The sequence below is a fragment of the Artemia franciscana genome, chromosome 18 (assembly GCF_032884065.1).
Source record: "Artemia franciscana chromosome 18, ASM3288406v1, whole genome shotgun sequence".
Lineage (NCBI taxonomy): Eukaryota > Metazoa > Arthropoda > Branchiopoda > Anostraca > Artemiidae > Artemia > Artemia franciscana.
In genome coordinates, this window is record NC_088880.1 from 22901586 (window position 1) to 22925814 (window position 24229).

General features: G+C 35.3%; 1 protein-coding gene across 1 annotated transcript in view; it reads right to left on the bottom strand.

Moving 5' to 3' along the window:
• LOC136038761 (uncharacterized) overlaps positions 1-24229 on the bottom strand; it is a 264699-nt gene that overhangs the window by 205314 nt on the left and 35156 nt on the right. The window contains exons 2-4 of the mRNA XM_065722136.1: positions 16743-16896; positions 6115-6207; positions 73-190 (exon numbers count right to left, since the gene is read on the bottom strand). Of these exons, the coding sequence (XP_065578208.1) occupies positions 73-190; positions 6115-6207; positions 16743-16863 (332 nt within the window). The 5' untranslated portion in view covers positions 16864-16896. The remainder of the gene's footprint in view (positions 1-72; positions 191-6114; positions 6208-16742; positions 16897-24229) is intronic.

Below are 24229 nucleotides of genomic sequence, written 5' to 3' on the forward strand. Positions count from 1 at the left end.
AATCCAGTCCTGAGGCAAAAATAAAATTTAAAAAACTAAACCGAATGAAAGACAAGATCAATTAAAACTTACTTGGGTATGCAACGAAAGTAGTATAATATCTTAGTGATTGTAGAGGCATCTATCATCGAATCTGCCAATTTATCCAGGTGACAAACAACTAATGGTCTACCGTTGATATCCTTAAGTCCTAAAATTCAATAATTTTCCACTAGAGCAATGACAGTTACTATATAAAAGAGTTGCAATAGAAACTAATATAAAATTACCTAAAAAACATAAAAAATTAGCAAAGATACCATACAAATTTTGCATCCTCATGTTTTTTCTTCAACTGGATGCTTATTTTTCTAGAGATGAGAATGGAAATTTATTTCGCAGGCATTACAATGAAATAGCCGTAATTTATGTTTTCATCAGAAGTGAGTTTGGTTGTTAAGATACATTAAAAAAAAATTTCTCAAAGATAGTTTCCTTAAGAAAATTTGAAACTACTTTATAGAATGACTTATCAAAAGACAAATTTTTGTAAATTTAAATTTGTCAAAAAAACAACAACATGACAACATCTTTTGTAAACAAAGTGATGTGGTAAGATATGTCTTTATTCAAGAGGGTTAAGAGGATGGGAATCAGGATGGCGCTAGTCCCCTCGAAGAACAGAATTAAGCAGATTTTCAATTGAAAAACCAAAAATGAACACTCCACAAAATCTAAGTTGCAATCCATTATTTTAGATTTTAAGCAGAAAAGCTTAGGAACTACACAAATATTCTTATAATCAATAAATAATAACACAGCATCAATTGAAGAAAAAACAAAAATTAATTTTAAAAAGTTTGTCATATAAAATGTTTTTCTAATAAAAGTAGATCTATATTGAAACTTAGAACGTGCAAAAATAAAATCATATAATAAGTCTAGCTTAAACAAAACAAACAAAACTTGTTCTGAAAGAACAGATGAAATACAAAACAAATCGAAACAAAAAGAAATCAAACGAATCAAGTCCAACTTAAAAGTCGTAGATGCTACTATTAAAGGATATATGAGACTTGAAATGAGTAAAAATTAAATGAATAATCGAATCAAACCTAAAACGAAAAAAAAATTACCATAAAAATGATACGGTAACCACCTCGAACCCAATAAAGGTATTGTGTTTTATTTGTGTTTTGCTGAAAACGATATGCATTAAGAATATTTTTTTTTTATTTCTCACAGTGCAATAAAAAACTGAAATATACTGAATGTATTATTATATATTCTACAATATTCTACTATAATGTATTCTATATGCATATTCTAAAATATATTATTAAAAAAAATAAAAATAAAATATAGCCTAGAATTAAAAATACTGAAAACGATGTGCATTACAAATAGTATATATTTTTTTACTTCTCAGAGTGCAATTAAGTTATTGCGCTTCATTCCAATTAAAAATACTGAAAACGATGTGCATTACAAATAGTATATATTTTTTTACTTCTCAGAGTGCAATTAAGTTATTGCGCTTCATTCCAGAGTATACATATCTGATACCTAAGTAAAACTTTAGAACGTTGATTTTTGAAGCAATTTGTTCAGTTCATTGAAGCAAGATTTTGAATTGGCGAATCAACAAATGATTCGTCAGTGGACTTTCTGTAAAAGGAAAAACACTTTGATGACAATTACTGTAAAAAGGTAAAGGATACGGCATTAGACTTTACAGTCCTTACCGGCGGTGCTGATCTCCGTTTCTTAGCCCTTCAGCCAGGAAGTGCAACGGGGGGTTGGGGGCCAGCCATCCTGTGCTTTCGCACACCCTTCTTGTTTACCTTCCCCAGATTTCTCCAGGTACCCATTTAGAGCTGGGTCGACTCTGGCTAAGCTTACAGGGTCACACCGCTGACCCCCGTCCCAAACCGAAGAATTGGGTACACTGGGATTCGAACCCGTGTCCTCTCAGACAAAGGATCCCGAATCCAGCGCACCAACCCACTCGGCCAATTACTGTATATTAGATAAAAGAAATTATACTTATTGTTTTAATAAGATATTAAACAAAAAAGTAATTCCGGGAATTTAGAGTGGTATTTAATTTGTTATGGCTACCACAATAAAACAAAAACTGTCGAAAACATATATTGTTTTCAGTAAGGCGAAAATAACGCCAGCCTTTAGGAAGTTCGTGGCAACTCTTATTTGCGGTAATTTCTGGGTGTTTTAAAACAGATTTTAGCTGTTCATTTTAATTTCTGTTCCTTTTAGATTAATTTCAGTATTCAGTTTTTTCTGTTGGTTTCAAGTTAGACGTTATAGCCTATATGACTTTAATTCTGCTCGAGCTATATTTTAATATGGCTTTTTAATTTCTTTAAAAACTAATTTGGAAAAAAGTCAAATAAAATAAAGAAATAGATTTGTTTCATCTGGATACTAACCATCCGTCACATTAAAAATAACTCTTAATGGCTAAGCTGGCTAAACCTGTAATGAGCACATCTGAAGGACCACCCACGAAGAAAATAAATAAAAATGCGATAGTTCCTGTCTCCCAGCAATAGACAGATTCCAAAGATTTCCCGCGAGTTTTCAAAAGCCGTCATAATTGTAATTATGTGTGAGAATTCACACTTCTTTTCCTACAGGCAAACTTTTTTTTATTCTGCCATTTGCTTGGAACACAGCAACATATTTGTTTTCCCAGAGATTGAACAAAATCCTTAAGCAAAGTACTGAAGTGGCAAAAACAGTTATTCGACACGTAGGTCGACACAGTAAACTTAGGTTTCCTGTGCTACAAAGGTTAAATACAATTAACTGCGGCAACAAAAATGGTAATAACAGTTCCATTGTATCGTTTTTGTTTTTGAATTGTACAAATCTAGGAATTGTTTCCGAATAAGTGAAATTGACCAAACTATTAATTAAACTTTAAGATACACTTGTTTCAGACTGACAAACACATATACTTATTTCAGGGGGAGGGGGACCCAAACCATCAAATCACAAAAAATATCATACGAATTTTCTTGGACAATAAGGACAGTCAGATTTGGGGGAGGGTGGTTTAAGCCCTAGTTTACCACGCGTGTACCTAGTATCAGATCATTTGAGGTATGTCATGAACTCAGTTGCGCTGAAAAAATACAGAAAACTCAAGAATAATTATTCAACGTCAGATTCCCAGTCAATATATCTGGCTTTATATAATTAGTCAGCGTTAGAACTTCCTATTTTGAAGGACAATTACGTGATGCTACACAACAGGTGCCCGCAGCAAGCATTTTTCTAATATACGAAACAATGTCAGTAGGTTTCTGATCCTGACAAGATAGTCTATATTTTCCCTCCCTTCGTCCCTAAGCTCTGCTGCTAGCATTTAATAAAGATACATTGTTTTGCACTAAATTTTTTATCAAAAGTTACAGCTTTATGCCTTTCCAAAGTAGGTTTGTCCTGTCATCTGAATTTCGTTACTTTCAACAAATTAAATTAAAAAAACAAAACAAATTCTTTCAACTGAAAGTAAGGAGCAGCATTAAAACTCAAAAGGATCAGAAATTATCAAACAGTTCGTGGTAACGAACTGTAGTAAGGAGCGATCCGGCTCAATAGTAACCAAAACTCTAAAAAATTGAATTTTGATATCAATAGCTACATCAAAAGAATTGCATTTTAATGCTGATTTTAAATATATAAGTTTCATCAAGTTTAGTCTTATCCATCAAAAGTTACGAGCCTGAGAAAATTTGCCTTATTTAGGAAAATAGGGGGAAACACCCCCTAAAAGTCGTAGGATCTTAACGAAAATGACACCATCAGATTCAGCGTCTCAGAGAACCCTACTGTAGAAGTTTCAAGCTCCTATCTACAAAAATGTGGAATTTTGTATTTTTTGCCAGAAGACAAATCACGGGTGCGTGTTTATTTGTTTGTTTTTTTTTTTTTCCCAGGGGTCATCGTATCGACCAAGTGGTCCTAGAATGTCGCAAGAGGGCTCATTCTAACGGAAATGAAAAGTTCTAGTGCCCTTTTTAAGTGACCAAAAAAATTGGAGGGCATCTAGGCCCCCTCCCACGCTCATGTTTTTCCTAAAGTCAACGGATCAAAATTGTGAGATAGCCATTTTGTTCAGCATAGTCAAAAACCATAAAAACTATGTCTTTGGGATGACTTACTCCCCCAAAGTCCCTGGGGGAGGGGCTACAAGTTACAAAATTTGACCAGTGCTTACATATAGTAATGGTTATTGGGAAGTGTGTAGGCGTTTTCAGTAGGATTTTTTGGTTGGGGGGAGGGGTTGAGAATAGGGGGATAGGCTGGGGGAGCTTTCCATCGAGGAATTTGTCATGGTAGAAGAAAATTTCCATGAAGGGAGCGCAGGATTTACTAGCATTATTAAAAAAAAAACAATGAAAAAAGAAATATGAAAAAGTTTTTTTCAGCTGGAAGTAAAGAGCAGCAATAAAACGTAAAACGAACGGAAATTATTACCCATATGAGGAGCTCACCTCCTCCCAATACCCCGATCTTTACGCTGAAGTATTTTTAGTAATTTCAACTATTTATTTTACGGCTTTGGTGATTCAGGGGTCATTCTTAATGAATTGGGACAAAATCTAAGCTTTAGTGTAAAGAGCGAGGTACTGACGAGGGGGCGAACCTCCTCATATATGTAATAAAAACATGAGAATACAAAACTTCTTTACGTAAGCTAATTTATAAGTTACGTATATCTTTTACTAAAAAAAAAGATTCGTAAAAAATTAAAAGTTCTAGTTGCCTTTATCTTAATTAACCAAAAAATCGAAGGGCAACTAGGCTTCCTCCCCCGCTCTTTTTTCTCAAAATCATTCAATCAAAATTATGAGAAAGGCATTTAGCAAAAAAGTATCTAATATTAAACACATTGATAAATCAAATCTTGCGAAAATTTATAATAGCCTAGTTGTACCTCATCTCCTTTCTCTTTGTCCGGTTTGGCAGTTTTTTAGTGAACCTCAGAAACTATATGTTCGTAGAGTATATTTTCGTTATGCTAAATTATTCCTCTGCGGAGAGCCAAAATCAAAACATGCATTGATTGAAAAACGTTCAGAAATTAAATAAAAAAAAAACAAGTTTTTTTAACTGAAAGTAAGGAGCAAAATTAAAACTTAAAACGAACAGAAATTACTTCGTATATGAAAGGGGCTGCTTCCTCACCAACATCCCGCTCTTTACGCTAAAGTTTTTTACTGTTTTAAAAAGAAGAGTTGAGAGAAAGAGTCAAACTTTAGCGTCAAGAGCGGGATGTTGGTGAGGAAGCAGCCCCTTTCATATACGAAGTAATTTCTGTTCGTTTTAAGTTTTAATTTTGCTCCTTACTTTCAGTTAAAAAAACTTGTTTTTTTTATTTAATTCCGTATATGAAACCACTTGAGACGTCTTTTCTTGATCATGGTGGAAACGTCCGGCTTTTGCCTGCATATTTTAATCAGTAGTTGGTTGCTGATTCTTTGCGCCAGACGTATTTTGGTATTGGCCCGGAAATGGAGCTTACACTTCTAAGAAACATGCTTGAAACATAATTTTTTTTTTTTATAGAATAGTAAACAGAAATAAAACCATAAAGCAGGTATTTGATATATATTATTCAAGAAAACTTTAAATTTCATCAATATGCAGTGTTCCAATTTTTTTTAAGCTAATCACGGGGATTTATTTTGTCTCAATTTTCGAAAGAATTTTCTCAAAAATAGTGTAAATTAAAAACGGCTATTAATTGATGTTGGCGTTGGTGCGTGGGACTTGTGTCGGTTTAAGGTCCATTCGTAAGATATTTTACTAATACCGGGATTTACCAAATACTAACTTGAGGCAATCAGAATTTCTAATAGTATTTTTTTTATAGGCACCAATCAATCAATTCTATGGAATATCTGGTTGGGCCAAATTCATGCTACCTAAATTTCAGTATTAGTAAAAATCTCACTGTTATACGGAACACGGTGCCCATAAGGTCTGCGTCTGTTAGGAATTAGCACCGCGTGAACTACTTTTAGTTTAAAAATGGAGAAATATTAATGCAATATATGCGCGTTATTTAGACTTATTATAAAATATTTGGAGGGGTTTACTTACCTGGTAAGACGAATCCGGATAGCAGTTCTTCTTTCGCGAAATCTTTCACTCCGTAAAGTGGATAACAACAGGATTTTGTCAGTTGAAAATTAGCTGAAAAAGGTAAAAGAAATTTCAGTTTATTATTGACAAGCTTACTTGGTTTGTTGATTTTGAATTAGATGAGTTTCTGTGTAATTTAAATGTCTAATCTTCAACTTTAAGAAGAAAAAAGATAGATTGAGACAGTTGATTTAAGTAAGCAGATTCCAAATAGCCATTTCTATTTTTTATTAGCGGTGATTTATTAGCCTAAAAACTGATTGTTTTTATTAGCCTAAAATTTTGTTAGGTGATTTTATTAGCCTAAAAACTGATTGTTTTTATTAGCCTAAAATTTTGTTAGGTGATTTTCAAGGAGGCACACTCGTGCCTCTATAAAGAGGCGACCCACGACAATGTTAAGCGATCTTCAGTGGTCGCAGAGGGATGGGGAGGGATGCATTTCATAGCCCGAGCTCCAACTAAGAAACCTGCAAAATTTCATCCCCCTCCAACTTTTTCTTCATGGGGAAAATCTGGCCGAAAGTTTCGACCCGTCAACCCCAGCCCCCCTTTAACGTTATCCGATCGGGCTGAAATTCACAAGTTAAGGTCCCCTAGGGCCCAGGAGCTTATTCGCGAAATTTCAGCTCGATCCGATAATTCCTTCCCTGTTTTCCAGAAACCACGCATAGCCACTTAAAATTCATGTTCTTTGTTTTTCTAGACGCCTACAGGTCACATCCGACATCGGATCTGGGTGTACGAAGACTCATTCGATGCGGAATTCTCCGAGTAGTTTTCCTGGAAAGTTTCGTAAGAAAATCTTAACCCCCCGAAAGTTTCGACCCTCCAATCCGCCCCCCTTTAACGTTGTCCGATCGGGCTGAAATTCACAAGTTAAGGTCCCCTACGGCCCAGGAGCTTATCCGCGAAATTTCAGCTCGATCCGATAACTCCTTCCTTGTTTTCCAGAAACCACGCATTAGCTACTTAATTAACGCATTTCTGTCCATAAGAGCCCATGTTAATTTGAAATTTTTAAATGTTATTGAGAAGTTATATTTACACACATGCAAGTGATTAGCTCAGTCGGTAGACCGTGGGACTTTTAATCCTCGGGTCAAGGGTTCAAGTCCCTTACGGGCGGTTTTTTTCACAACATCAAAAAAATTTTGATAACACCTGGACAGCTTATCATTTGAGAGATAACAGAATATTAGCTTCTTATGAGCAAAAGAAATATTTCGGTCATTCTATCTAATTTTTTTTCTATTTTATACAATGATTTAAAAGCGGGGGGGGGGTTCCTCTCCTAATTCCTGTACGAGGAGTACAGGAATTATTAAATTACATCCACCATGGATTGTAGAAAAACGTACAGAAATAATATGAAAAAAACTTCGTTTTCTTAAAGAGTTAAAGAGGCTGCGTCCCAAAGTCGAACCTTAAAACGTACAGGAATTAGAAGAGGCAGTTGGGGGGCTGCCGCCCCCCAAACCCCCAGCTTTTAAAGACTCTTTTGTACAGGTTTTTTGTTTTTTTGCTAACCCCCCGCTCTTGGCTTCGGAAAGGCCCTCTTTGAATTAACAAAAAATTGAAATGAATGAATAATGGAATAACTTCGAAAAATGTTAAACACAAGAGGACAGGAGAACCATTGCGCCGAAACTAGTAATTAGTAACAATGAAGTCCCCCCACAAAAAAAACTGTACAAAAGAGTCTTTAAAAGCTGGGGGTTTGGGGGGCGGCAGCCCCCCAACTGCCTCTTCTAATTTCTGTACGTTTTAAGGTTTGACTTTGGGACGCAGCCTCTTTAACTCTTTAAGAAAACGAAGTTTTTTTCATATTATTTCTATTAGCCTAAAAACTGATTGTTTTTATTAGCCTAAAATTTTGTTAGGTGATTTTATTAGCCTAAAAACTGATATCCCATTCAAATGTAGTCACCGTTGCGCAACTATCGAGAATCAAAACCCAGTACCTGCCAAAACAACTTTCGAATTTATTGCTCTTTAGAGGAATAAATTAGAGAAAATAGTCATTTTCTCTGCTGCATTGGTATTTATTCTAGTTCAGATGCACGATTTTCTCTGCATGGCCGTAACATCAAAATGTATTAGTTCAAAATTTATTTGTTGTTGGGAATTCACCTTGATTTTGAACAGCTGAGTAGCTCTGTTTGGCAGCACAAACTCACACAGAGGAATTATAGATTGAAGAACAAAAACAAGAAGTCAGATTTAAAGCCAATAAATTTCTCTCAACAACGAAGACCGCAGTTGTAGTACCCGGGGTTGTATCAAAGATTTTTTTCGGGGGGTTAGAAAAAACTTTTAAAAACGCATCAAAAATTCGTTAATAATCATTTTGTTACGTTCTTACGAGTCGGACACACATTTTTGGAGGGGGGTTCAAACCCCGTACCCGCCCCCCTGGATACAACCTTGGTAGTAATATACATGCCACCTCAAATAAACAGTCTCAGTAAAGCACCGTGTATAGGAAGTTTGGAATTTTGTTTCTGCGCTTGACATTCCTTTTCATTTTTTCTTCTGAGGTTGGTTTACATGGTGTGGGCAATCATTGTTGTGATGTTTTTGTTATTCTTCATTTCATTACTATTTTTCCTCGACAGTGTTGTTTTCAATTTTTATGAGTAACGAATATTTATTTGCAATATAAGAGCTAATCCATAAACAGTATTTCTCCTATAATCTAACTTTTACATTTAACTTTTCCAGATGGGTGATAAGTTAATAATAATAATAATAATAATTACAATAGTGGTAGTAACAATGAAGCGATGGCAGATATGTCAAAAGATTTTGCTTTTAATGATATTTCCAAATTTTTTCTTATGTGATACTAACATAAAAATATTCATACAATATGAGAAAAATAGGGTATGCCCCCCTCCAATAAAAGGTCGACCAATGTTGAAGAACATTAACACCATCATTCAATATGTCTGAGACCCCAAAGCTGGATCCCCGTATCCAAAAGAACGTATTTTATTTTCCTCACAATGATGGTTACTGGATTTTTCTTTATTCGTTGTTTGTTTTTGGATTTTCTTTCACCGATTGTGATCGTATTGAACCATTTGCCTTAGAATATCGAAAGAGGCATCACCCGAAATGATATTTAAAGTTCTACTGCCCCTTTTAAGTAACAAAAGAGATGAATCAACAGCAAAGTGCCAATTTATGCCCTTTTATGCAGCAAAACAACCATTTTTGGCCCTACTAGCGTCAAAGTGTTATCAAGCCAAAATTATGAGGTAGCCAATCGGTTCAGAACTATCGAAAAAGCTTTTCCCACAGCGTCCCAGTTTCTGATGTCATGTGTCCACGTCACAAATCAACCGTCCAAACACAAATAAGTCTGAAAAAGCATTTTATTATCGAAAAATAAAAATCAATCAGCTAAAATCAGGTCAGGTAAACTTTTTTTTCATTCCCTTCTCCACTGCAAATTTGAACCTCTTCTGAACTTAATTTTCAAGTACATTTTTGGGCCTACATTTTTCAACCTTTTCAGGACTTCGGCACTTTTTTAGGGATCAATATCATTGCAGAAACATTGTTATACGAAATCCAAAATGAACATAAAAAGGAGAGGGTTCCAGGGGACAATGTCCCCCTAATAGGCTATAATAATTAGAATGACCCTGACCATATCAAACACTAGTGTAAAAAAAAGAAAGTCATTTCAAATGGAAGGAATGAACGGCTGTCAAACTTAAATCTAAAAGAAATAGTCTAGTACATGAGATGGCCTGCTGTCCCCGAAGTTCAATAATATTCTTGCTAAATTTGAAACTTATTTTTGGCGGTGATTATACTGCCAACAAAACTTGAGTTTGATTTTAGCATAAAGAGCGAGGATTTAAGGGACAAACGCTCCTGTTCTCTTTAAGTTTTAGCGTAATCATTTAGAAGAACATGTACGTTCATTCAAAAGAGCCTTTTTTTAAAATTGAATACTATGACAATACTATTTTATAAATTCAACTAAACTCCGTCATTTTCTTTTCTCTTTTGTTAGTGCCCCTTAGTTGTTTTGATTTTGTTTGTTTCAAGGATGCTTGCATAAGAAGAACTTTGTTCTCGACCTGTTTAAACTCAGTGATGTCAATCAATGAAAATCTAAGGCGAGGGGGAGGGGGGTGAGGCAAAAACGCTCTTTCAGAATTTTTGGGTGGGGGGCACTTTTTTAATGTTCGAATGGTAATGCAAAATAAGCAATATTCAGTGAAGTGCCCCAAAAAAAGTATTTTCATAATTTAGGAGGAATCTTGGGGCAAATTAAAAAACGTTCCCAGTTACTAGCCCTTGTTCCATTTGCAGATTTTATCGCCCTTTTTCTGGAACGGCGGTCTTTGGACTTTTATACTTTAATAAATATATTCATCATGTTCAACTGAAAATGACATCGTTTTAATGGTATTAACCTCATTTACGTAATGTTTGAAGAATTTGTGTTCAAACTCAAAGAAAATACTGTCTTCAAGACTTTCCTAACGTCAAGATGTATGTTTGGCCTTGCCAAGCTATTTTGCTCAGCTATTGCATGAAAATAAAAAAGGAATACAGCCAATTACAAATTTTTGCAATTTCAACAAAGTTTGCTGGAATATATTTCCAAAATATTCCCGTAAATTAAAAACTCATCAGAAGAACTTAATTTGTTTAAACAAAAGGTCTCAAACTTCTGAACTGCTAAACCAGGCACGCATACCTGTTTCTGTTTAGGGGGAAGAGCCACAATTTCAATATAAGTAGGAAAAAACAAATTAAATGAGAAACATAAGAAATTATATGAGATATCTTAAACACAAAGACGCGCGTAGAGGGTGGAAGAGGGGTATAAGCAGGAAGGCTGTAGCCCCTCTATTTGTGATTGGGGCAAACATTTGATTATACATATTTCTTCCATATTTTAAGAGAGTATGTTTACGAATATAAAATGAACTGATAAGATCCTCGAAACATTTTGAGGGTTGGATTCAAATAGGACGCGTGCTGATAGGCATCACGGGGCGAAGAAGCCCCCTTAACCGTAAATACTCCAAATAAAAGAACAATTCCGTGCACGCGCCTATGTATAAGGTTCAGTTCACAAGTCATAGCTTGAGAAGCTGCGGTTGAAGCAAACATAAATCAAACATTTCGAGGAATTAAGTAAGGTAGATTTTTAAAAACATTAAATGGAAGACTTTTCTACCTATATAATTTGTAATGCAAGCAACTCCCATCCAAAATGAAGAACTATATGACATTATGTAGCAAGTAGGCTACCTTAAGCAAGTATCTTTCCATTATCAAACAGTTCGTGGTAACGAACTGCAGTAAGAAGCGAACCGGCTCAATAGTAACCAAAACTCTAAAAAACGGAATTTTGATACCAATAGCTACATCAAAAGAATTGCACTTAAATCCAGATTTTAAATATATAAGTTTTATCAAGTTTAGTCTTACCCATCAAAAGTTACAAGCCTGAGAAAACTTGCCTTATTTTAGAAAACAGGGGGAAACACCCCTCAAAAGTCATAGAATCTTAACGAAAATCAGACCATCAGAATCAGCGTATCAGAGAACCCACTGTAGAAGTTTCAAGCTCCTATCTACAAAAATTTAGAATTTTGTAGTTTCTGCCAGAAGGCAGATCATAGATTTTTCCCAGGGGTGCTCGTATCGAACCAGTGGTCCTAGAATTTTGCGAGAGGGCTCATTCTAACGGAAATGAAAAGTTCTAGTACCCTTTTTAAGTGACCAAAAAAATTGGAGGGCACCTAGGCCCCCTCCCACGCTAATTATTTTCCCATAGTCACCGGATCAAAATTCCGAGATAGCCATTTTAATCAGCAAAGTCGAAAAACCTTATAACTATGGTTTTGGGGACGACTTACTCCCCCACAGTCCCCGTGGGAGGCGCTATAAGTTACAAGCTTTGACCAGTGCTTACATATAGTAATGATTATTGGGAAGTGTACAGACGTTTTCAGGGAGATTTTTTGATTGGGGGGAAGGGGCTGAGAAGACGGGGATATTTTGGGGGAACTTTCCATGGAGGACTTTGTCATGGGGAAGGAAAATTTACATGAACGGAGCACCGGATTTTCTAGCATTATTAAGAAAAACAATGTAAAAATAAATATGAAAAAAAAATTTCCACTGAAAGTAAGGAGCAGCATTAATACTTAAAACAAACAGAAATTATTAAGCAAATGAGGGGTTCACCTTCTCCTAATACCTCGCTCTTTACGCTAAAGAATTTTTAGTAACTTCAACTATTTATTCTACAGCCTTTGTGAAGCTGAAAACGTTTTTATTAACGTTCGTTTATTTACGAACGTTAATAAAAACGTTCGTAAAAAAATTAAAAGTTCTAGTTGCCTTCTTAAGTAACCAAAACATTGGAGGGCAACTAGGCCTCCTCCCCCGCTCCTTTTTTATCAAAATCATTCGATCGAAACTATGAGAAAGCTATTTAGCCAAAAAAAAAAAAAAATGCAAATTTCGTTTTAATTATTCATCTGCAGAGCCAAAATCAAAACATGCATTAATTCAAAAACATTCAGAAATTAAAAAAAAAAAAACAATGTTTTTTTTTAACAGAAAGTAAGGAGCAACATTAAAACTTAAACCGAACAGAAATTACTTAGTATATGAAAGGGGCTGCTCCCTCCTCAACGCCCCGCTCTTTACGCTTAAAATTTTTACTGTTTTAAAAAGTGAAGTTGAGAGAAAGATTCAAACTTTAGCGTAAAGAGCGGGACGTTGAGCAGGGAGCAGCCTCTTTCATATACGAAGTAATTTCTGTTGGTTTTCAGTTTTAATGTCGCTCCTTACTTTCAGTTAAAAAAAACTTGTTTTTTTTTTGTTTAATACAATCAGAATCAGTAGGTTTCTGATCCTAACAAGGAAAATATGTTTTTTTTTCTGTTTTAATCCTTTCATTGGACAGGCTCTGCTGCTAGTGGCCCAATAATTTCTTCAACATCGTTCTACGTCCATGGCCTCAGTACTTTCTTGGTTATGACCAGGTACGACACTTCTCGATAGTCACTACACTGGCAGCGTATTAAATAACGACTTTTGTCCCTAGAGTTCGAAATCCAAGAGAATACAGGTACGAAAATTAGACGGTGTGAATTTTATATTGGTTCGGGAATAGCTTCCTGTTTAAAAAAAATTTATTGTAAATAAAGTGGGACAAAAAGTATATATCATGACGAAAAGCTTCAAAAGAGTAAAGAGCAGTCCACTAGATAGAAAAAAAAACCAACAGATAACACAACAAAACCTCCATTAATTATGCAGGAGTTATAATTCTGTTTAATGAGAATTTTTATTTTTAATGTTTTTTTTCTAATGATCGTCAAAGGCTTAGGAAACATTGGAAAGCTTCCTTACATCTACCTCTATATGATATTCTTGCTTCATGCTAATTTTAAAATCAAGTAGTTGCCCGGAGGACGCCACATAGTGAGTTTATTAGGTTTTTAATTCTCTGACATTATACGACACTTTAAGGAAAAAGAAGCCCAAACTTCCCCTAGCCCTTAAAACTACTCTTTGTGCCCTTACACAAGTATAGACTTTTCATGCTCAACCCAGAAGCACTTTTTAGCAAAGAGCGATGTGTCTCCAATGTTTTTTTTTTTATTCCAGGATCATTTTAAAGAGCGGATGATTGCAAAAATTTGAAAAAGGGCTTATTGAATCACAAATAAATTTTTTTTCACCCTTGCAAGGGAAAAAATCCTAACGGAACGCAATGTGCAATCCCTACTAACGCCCGGTCTAGCCTCATATGTCCCCTCCCAGTCCTAAGAACAAAAGGTCCGAAATGTTGGCCTCCATGGGCGACATGATAATGTTGCCACAGTAGTATGATCCCATACTACACAAATATCCTTTATAGGACCGAGGCTTCATAGATGCATTTTAATAGAAAGTTGAACATATTACACTTTTTTTGGAATACGATTCATACAGCGATTTTGAATCTGTATTATTGAAGGATCCAAACTCTTGCCCTTGGACACGCATTCTTCTCCATCTCCCCCATTTAAGGTTCTAGCGTGAGTGTACTAAATCAAAACAAACTAATTAAGGACGTTAATTCGTTGTGGGTGTCTTTGTTCCACCAAAATTGATTATAAGGATTTCTGAGCTTGTTTAATACAAATCTGAGGCAAATAATAAAATGCAGAGGTCCAAAATGAAAACATGGCGGAGCTTCTTTATGAATAGGAAAGGTCAAAATGCAAATCTAAATCTAAACATATGAGATCCTTGTATGAAACATCAAACCAACAAAAAGTAGAAATTACTGCCAATGAAGAAATTAACTCCAAAACAAACATAGACTACAATCAACAAAGAAGCTAAACTTGAGATTAACATAAATTACCGCAAATAATGAAGATGCTGTCACTTCCTTAAACCCTCGACAGACTAGACCGTCATTTGGATTTTTCTGAAAACAAAATATATTGTTCTTACTATTTTCCTATTTTGTCATAAAAAAATAAACGAAACCGCTCCCCAACTTCCAGGAATTTTCTTTTTTCAATATCAGTACATCATAGCTAATTTCGTTTTATTAGTCTTGTATGTAATACATTTTCAGCAATTATTTTAAATCTACCCCTTTCAAATGTATAGAAAATCAACTGGCTAAATTAAACTCCACATTTTGGCTTTTGTTTTGTTTTCAGTTGAGCACATACGGCATTCTCGCCTTTTGCGGGTTTTGGAGGCGGTAAATTTAGGCTTGAATATCGTAAAAGTTCTCAATATCAACAAAACTTTCATTCTACTATTTAGTTTTCAATAAAACGCAAAGAACACCCTACCCAATTGGGGGTTTGAAGGTGGCAGCACCAATCTTATCTTTAATAATTAGTTTCACTGGTTCAGATACAGTAATTTCTGCTCGTTTTAGGTTTTACATTTTAAACAAGCTAATTTTTGATTGTGTTAAGTTTTAAATATGCTCTATAAACAAGTTTTTAAATTTTAAAAATGTTCTATAGAACATTTTTAATGATAGAATTCTGAGGGGGCATCCACTTCCTGCCACCTGGCTTATATCTCATAATGCCACGTGTACGCAGAGTTTCGCCGCGCTTGTGACAGTTTCTGCCATACTTGGCACAGTTTCCGCAACGAAGAAAACACTTCCGCCACGCTTGGTACGCGCTACCTACTGTACGTGATTCCACATGAACTTTGGTTTTATATTTATGTGGTAATAAATTTGAATAACTTGAGAGCCAATTCTGTAAACTATTCGGAAGAACTTTTTTTTTAATTATACAAATTGGGTAAGATGATCGTTCAGCCAAAAATATAGAAATGCCAGTTCGTGACACTGAATTTGGGACACTAAGGTTTGCATCGCATTAACTTCTATGTTTGTAGATTTTCCCCTCTCTATTCGACAGATGTAGAGAAATGATACAGGAAACCTATAGTCAAAATTCTACTTCCTCTGCTGATAACTATTTTTTATGGTGTAATTAGTGGTTTAAGTTTTACTCACGCAATTTAAATCAACCTTTGGGGTAGTATGGTATCACATTCAGAATTTATACAGCGTAAGCTATATTTACAAGAATATTTGAAAGTTCACTGCACTCCAGATAAATTACCGTTATGAATAAAACAGACTTTTTCTGAGAAATATAATTAAGCTATTTCTTTCTATTGGCCTAACAAGAGGATCTAGGGAAAGATAAGAAGAGCAAAAATAGGTTCAGTCTTTTCTAGGAGAGTCCCGTCACAAAGCAAAAATTAATTGCAAAAAAATCTAATGGAAGTAGGCCTAAAAAGCGAAGTTGAAACTTAAAAGTGAACTTGAGAATTATTGCTTCGCAATTTATGTAACATGCATCTCCAAAACTGGTTCATATAATATGACTGGTGATATTTCCGTATATTTGCAGATTAAAAAAAACAAAAAACAAAAAAAAAAAACAATCGCTTTACTGAAAACTGAGCTTTCTTGAGTTTTTTTTTTTAGAGAAGTATAATTATATACCGTCCCAAAGACAAAGACAACTCTCTCAGAGGACTAAACACCACTGAGATCTATTGAGAATATGTGTCTTTTAATTCATTTGTCTTTGAGACGGTCAACCAATACTGAGGTTAAAAAAAGTATTATAAGGTGTCAAATTATCTCATTATTAAATGTTTTAAATTACTAAAAACTTTAAAAGAAAGATTGAAAGGCTTGAATTTTACTTTAGAGCTAATTACAGTTTTGTTATTTAACTTTGCGAAAAGAAAGACTATCCGAAGAGACAACAAAACTGGGACATCAATTTCGATACTTTGACATTAAAAATATGGACTTATAAAAAACCTAGATATAGGCTAATCCAGCATAGTAAACACATGCTATAATCAATGGCTAAAATTGAAAAAAAAATGTTTAAGCTTATTTTAAAACTGAATTAATAGAGGTACATTAAGAACATCTGAGTTCAACAATTCAGCGCCTCTAAGAGATTCAGGAAATATGAAAAATACTACATTACACGTGGACTAATAACAACCCGAATTTGAAAAAAATAGCTGAAGCCTACCTTCTTCTTCCGTGTTCAACGACATTTCACTGTCACTTAAACATCCATCACTTTCTTCACTATCAATATGAGGTAGCGTGGCACAAACGACATCAAAGACAGTGTTTGAAGATACAAGCATTGCCACCCTTCCTAGAAAGGCATTGGACTAAACCTATAAAAATAAAATTTTATTACGTATTTTTTAGGTGAATAAAGCATTTGTTGGTAACGAACTGTAATTAAGGAGCGACGCGGCACAATAGCAACCGAAACTCTAAGAAACAGATACTTGACAACAATAGATACATCGAAAGAATCGATGGTAAACGAAAGATTTGATGGTAAACATCAAAAGTTACGAGTCGAGAAAATTTGTCCAATTATGAAAAAGGGGGAAACATCCCAAAAACATCAAGTAATCCTAATGAAAATCACTCTGTCAGATTCAGCATACCAAAGAACCCTACTGTAGATGTTTCAAGCTCCTATGTACAAAAATGTGGAATTTTGCATTTTTTTTTGCCAGAAGAAAGATCACAGATGCCTGTTTGCTTATTGTTTTTTGTTGTTATTTTTTTTTCTGGGGCGATCATACCGAACCAGCGATCGAAGAAGATCGAGAGGAGGCTCATTTGATGAAAACCAAAAGTTCTAGTGCCCTTTATAAATAACCAAAATTATTAGAGGGCAGCTAGCCTCCCTTCCACACTAATTTTTTTCCCATTCATTTTTTTCAAAGGCACCCGATTAAAGTTTTGAGATAGCCACTTTGTTTAGCATAGTCAAAAATTTAATGACTATTTCTTTGAGGATGACTTAACCCCCCCCCCCACAGTCCCAGAGGGAAGAGCTGCAAGTTTTGAACTTTGCCCATTGTTAACATATAGTATTGGTTATAGGAAAGCATACTGACGTTTACAACGGGTCTTTTCTGGTGGGGGATCAGGGGGTGGCATGCGTGGGAGGATCTTCCCATGGAGGGGGAGATGGATTTCCAAGTATTATTTGAAAAAATCAAAAATTAAATACAAAAATAAGTTTTTACAACTTAAAGTAAGGAGCTTCATTAAAACCTAAACAAACTGAAATTATTACGTATATGAGGGACTCACCCCCTCGTCTATTCCTCGCTCTTTATGCTAAAGCTTTTTTAGTGCTTTTAAAATAGCATATTGTTCTCATTAAACGGCCTTTATGAAACAGGATTCATTCTAAAGAACTGGGACAAAATTCGAACTTCAGTATAAAGAGCGATGTATTGACGAGGGGGCGACCCCCTCATATACGTAATAATTTTTCGTCATTTTCAGTGTTAATGAAGCTCCTTACTTTCAGTTGAAAAAATTTATGTTTTATTTAATTCAAACCAAAGAGGCATTGCCTATTCTTATATTGTCGAATCCAAAAAGATACAGCAAATCCTTGAATTGAACGACACGCGACGTTTGAAGTGTTATTAGATGTGATTCTGGTGAACATCCTAAAAAAGAAAAGAGCTTACGGAAATTTTAAGGTGGCCCAGGGAAGCAGGAAAAGATGTTTCAGGGAGGAGAGTTAGAGACCCAGCTGGGAACATTAGTCACTTTAGGCTTGGTAAAAGGGGAAATGAGCTTAAATAATAAGATTAGATCTTGTGAGAATAAGAGGAAAGTATAGAAGGTATTTAAGTTTGAATTTAGCCGATGTGAAACAGAGGCCATGGACAGAGCTGCCGAGGATCTGGAAGATGTAGTCAGACGGCAAAATAGTAAGATATTGTATTGGCAAATGAAAAAAATGGAGAGGAAGTAGTCAGTCTGGACTTGTCCCAGTTAATTACGGGAAAAAATCAATTAGTGATAACGAAAAATACCAAGGAAAGATGGGAAGAACATTTTTAGAATGCGCTGTGCCGCGATTCTGTAGTAGTAAATGATACAGAAAAGAATGACACAGTTTTCGACAATACGGAAGTGAAGGGATATTTGTTTTGCGAGGAAGGATTAGAGACAGGGCTAAAATTACTTCAAATAATAAAGGCTTAGGTGCTGATAATACCGTTAATAAGCTTTTGAAATACGGTGGTTGCGAAGTAAGAGATCTGAACATTTTAAGAGGTTACGAAGTGAAGAGATTTGAGGATTCCAAGAGGTTGCGAAATGAGGAGATTTTGAAGACCATGAACATGATTTTCTGGAAAAGGGAACTTAGCGAGTTCGGGAAACTTTAATTAAACCCCTTCACAAGATAGGTGGTAAGAAGGAGCGTGGAAATTACAGAGCCACAAGCTTGATTCCTGGGGGAAGGAAATTATTTAGCATGATGATACTAATTAGGCTAGAGATGCTGTCAATAAAGTTTGAAGAGAAGGAAAGTGCATTTATGGAAAGGGGAGAGGATGTATCAACCAAATTTTTATTCTTAGAATAATAAGTGACAAGTGTCTGAATCATTAGACCCATTTAATCCTGGAGTTAATCAGATTATGAGCAGACATTTGATTTAGCTGATATAAAAGCTTTAGTAAAGGTCCTATCCTTTTATGGTGCACTAAATTCCTACATTAAAGGGAATATTGCTGTGTACGACAATATTTTGTTCCGCTTACAATGGGAAGGGAGGTTAACAGTTGACTTTGAATGGAATTAATTTTACAAACCTTATTACAAAAGGTAGTTTTTCAAGAACTAAACGAAAGACGACAAAAAATAATTTCAAATAATGTTTCAAACTTAGATTTACTTAGAAACCTGAAATTAACTTAGAAATCACCATCAATGAATAAATCAGACCATCTACAAACCAAAATTACAATGAACAATCAAGCCGACCTAAAACAAATGAAAATTAACGCAAAAGAATTAGGGCTAATATCCACTAGCCCTTCTGAAGGCCAGAGCCTCTTTTTCTTGCAGTGCAGAACAAGTGGTAAACTAGTGATAGAAATAGTCTTTGACTTTCAATTATTATTATTATTATTATTATCATTATTATGGGTTCATCGATTAACTGCTACAACTTTCGTTAAGATTCTTCTAGCAAAATTACGTCATCAGCGAAATTTCAGTCAGAAAGCAGCTTGCTGCTTATTTTTACGCCATATCCAGAGTTGCATCTGATTGAATAATCCACTATACTACTGAAAAGGAACAGAGAAAGTACGAGTCCCTGCCGGACACCAGACAAAACCTTAAAAAACCTGATCGTGCCGTTTTCAGTCTTAATGCAACACTTAGTATCTTTATTTAAAGCTGTAATCATATATATACAGACCACTCCATAATACTTGAGGATTCTCAACAAGTATTCTCGATCAATTCAGTCAAACCCCTTGTCAAAGCCGACAAAGAGAATATACAGCATTTTACTACACTCCTTTGATTCGTTGAAAAGCATTTTCAGTACAAATACAAGATCGAAGCACGATCTACCAGCTCTGAAAGCCGTGCTACTCTTCTCGAAGGGTATATCAAGTGCACCTTATAATCACTGGAATATAACCAGAGTCAATTCAATATCATACCTAGCATGCTGGCACAAGTATTTACAGTGCATTGCCTGGGCGATGGTGTGAAGAAGTTTAAGGGGCACAAATTTGTCACAGCAGCAAAAAAAAGACAAAAAATTATAAACTTTGGAAGACACAAAAAAAAATCATAAAAATCACAACACTTGCAGGGGGAGGACGTTACGAACATAACGGGGCTAATGGATACAGTGAGTGTTTGCATTCCTTTCCTAGAAAAAAAAAACTTGGCTAAACAAACAGTGGCATAGTTTTAAATGAACGTTCTTAAGCCGAACTGGCCAGACAGAACAGTGGCATAGTTTAAATGAACGTTCTTAATCCGAACTGGCCAGACATGACAATAAACAACAAAGAGAGATAAAACTCTACAAAAAAAAACTCAAACGAGACGACGGCCAGTAGAGAGGAAAGACCGTGGATATTTCACCTGTATCCAAACAAGGCGTCCTCAACACAAGATAAAAAGAAAACTAAACTAAAAACAAATAAAAACCACCAGGCTCTTTGATGTTCTCATTGAAGTAACTCGAATAGCTTCTTTTCCCTACGTGGATAAGTAGGACAATTGTATTTATTATTATTGGTGGTGGTTTTTATTTGTTTTTAGTTTAGTTTTCTTTTTATCTTGTGTTGAGGACGCCTTGTTTGGATACAGGCGAAATATCCGCGTTGCTTTAGTCTTTCCTCTCTACTGGCCGTCGTCTCGTTTGAGGTTTTTTTTTTTGTAGAGTTTTATCTCTCTTTGTTGTTTATAGTTTTAAATGGGTCTGTTTGAGAATAAAACGCCACGCCTATTGCCCTACAATTTGCTCGTAAGCGTGGCGGCTCACCCCCGAAAAGAAATACAAACAGGTATAATTATATTCTAAATATTCACTTATACAATCTTCTATAGTTGGCCTAACCTACCTATTCCACACCCTTTAATCTGTTTTTTGTAAGTAGTTAAAAATGATTTCTGAAACCATGAAAATATAATGGTTATAATAATATGCATAAAAATCAGAACCCTGTAGTGCTTTACCATATTCTTTTTTAAATTGTAATAGGCAAAAAACAGAGAGATAATTGAGCTAGTTTATTTAAGACATTTATTTTGATCAACAGAGATTGTCATTGCTCTTTACTTTTATTCAATTGTCTCTACTTGCTTTAGCGTTACCTGAAACTGTTCAGGGAGGGGGTATTCTTACAATCTAAGAAAAGCCTAAAGGGAAAGGAGATAGATGTTTTCACTTAATCTAAACTCAATGGATCCTTGGAAAAACTAGCAGGATAAATTACAAAGCAAAGGAACAAAGTGAGCCATATAAAATACAGTAAAATAAGGTGAAATATACATAAAATACAGAAAACTTGCACATTTAAGCTTAGAAGCTTAGTCCGCAGAAGCTCATACTAGGGGGGCTGAAAAAAAAATGAAAAACAGGATGAGTTCTACGAATAAAAAGAACACAACAGAACACCCGATCATCTTTTGCAAGTGCCCCTTGGGCTGTTTGGCTTTCTACGTTCTTAGAGCATAAATTCGCAGTATCTAGCAACAGACTTGCACGCACTGGTACGGTGGTGAACTGTGAGTTCTTATTGAAATGAAAGCAAGAAATTCAGTAGGCCTTCTTCAAATTAACATACTGAGACACAAATATAATTTATGTAGGAAGCCACTTCATCAGGAGCGCAAACTCGGATTCCAAGTCAAGGGGAATGTAACCAAGGGTATGGGCATCCACCTAAAGGACAGGGCTTGTTTGTTGTTCGCATGATTAATAAAATAATGTCTGTATACTATTTGTTATGTTTCAAAAAAGGCCTGGACATGTCCGTATGTAGGTTGAAGTAGGCTTTGAGTTTCCCCGTCCCCCCACCCAAAATTTATGATTTCTGAGACTATCTTCATCTTTTCCTATATTATTCACATAAGTTGCCTTACAATTCGTATACTGAATCCCCTATCCCTGAATCTAGGAGGCATCAGGGTCAGAAGCTCATTCCTTCAACCCAAACCATCCAAATTGTGCCCTTTCAGAATTATTCTCAAGTTTAATTCAAACAAAGTAAAGGTGAATTGAATATTTTATCATACTTTACCCATTTACATGCGTAAAAACAAAAGAAAAATTGGCAGTCATTAGACTTCAGGAAAAATCTGGTCTAAATCTCCTATCTGAATGGGTTGATGTTAACTTTGGGGCATGACCTTAACGGTGTAACATAGTTTTGAGTGTGCACACATCCTTTGGATAATCAATTCGACAAATTGGACTTTAGTTAGGAGGTAGGATGATAGATCATCTGTCATTTATTATAAACTAGCTTACCCGTCACGTGTTGCTACGATCTAAAAAAATTAAAGGAAAACTCCCCTGCGTAAAATTCTACCCTACGGAAAACTCCCTCTAAAAAATTATCTCATGAAAAATACCAGCCCACCCTCCCCCCAACCCTCTAAGCGTTTGTTTTTTAATCGTCCTTTACACTACATTTACATAAATTACGCAATTAATTTATTTTTATTACATATGCAAAGATTTTGAAAAATTGCAAATCAAACGGATTTTAACATGAAAAATACCTACGGAAAGCCCCCCTCCCGAAATTGCCTCCCGTGGAAAATCACCCCCGAAAATTTTTCTCCGGATATAAAAATAACAACAGTATTTTTAAATTTCAAAAGAATCTGAAATTGACGAAACCGTTGAATACCAACTTCAGAGAATTTATGGAACAAGATTTTTTTTTATTTCAGAAGTGTTTCAAATGAAAGAATTTACAATTAAACAACCTGTTAATCGATTAGCCAAAATATGTGAATAATACGACCGGAAGGGACTGTCAAGTATTTGTGTTAAGGGGTATCTAATTTCAGTCAGCGTGGAAAGTTTTAAGAGAGGCTTGAGAGGGGGATTTTATGCCTAGTACCTTCACTAGAGTGTGATCAACCACTCTTTAAAGTTTCTTGGCGATCGGAAGAACAAATGTAGCAATGCATACGGTACACACACAGACATATAATCAGTTTTGCATACATAACTTAAATAGAGAAAAACATTTTCAACCAAAAGTAAGGAGTAACATGAAAGCTTAAAAAAAAACAGAACTTATTTTATATGCAATTGGGGTTGCTCCCTCCTTAACACCTTATTCTTCACGCTAAATATGTTTTAGTACTTTAAAAAAAGCTTCTTATTGATTTAATTAAACAAACCCTGTGTTTCAGAAGTCGTTGTCGTTCTTAAAGAGTTGGGACTAAATCTAAACTTTAGCTTAATGAGCAAGGTGTTAAGGACACCCCTCATAGACGTAACAGTTTGTGTTTCTTTTAAGTTTTAATGCTGTTCCTTACTTTAAGTTGAAGAAAACACGTTTTTTTCTATTTAATGTCTGATCATTTTTTTTTAATAACATCAGGAAATCTGGCTCCGATTGGCCTCAAGACAATTGGATCCTGGTGAAAATTTCCCCCTGGTAATTAGCGTTAACATCTCCAAACGTCAAAATTGAGTCGGCAAAGAGAAAGCAAGACATTTTGGTATAGGAAATCAGGCAAATTTCCCCAGTGCTAAATTTCCTCTGGAAAATTCACCCCTGGAAAATTCTCTCCCGATGGAACAAGCTCCCCATGGAAAATCCCCCAGTAGAAAATTTGTCCTCTAGCCCACCAAAAAAAGTATCCGTACTTCCCTATAGCAAATACTATACGTAAACAATGGGCGAATTTTATAGCTTAGACCTTTCCCCAGGGGCTATGGGAGTCATATTATCTTCAAAGGCGAAGTTATTCGGCCTTTCAACTATGCCAAACAAAATGACGATCGGACGATTTTGAAAAAAAAGGGGCGTGGGAGGGGGCGAATTTTCCCTCTAATCGCTTTGGTCACTTTAAAAGGACCACAATAACTTTTAATTTTAGTTCGAATGAGCCCTCCATCGATATCCTATGACCCCTGGGTCGATACAATTACCCCTGAAAAAAACACGCATCAATGATCATTCT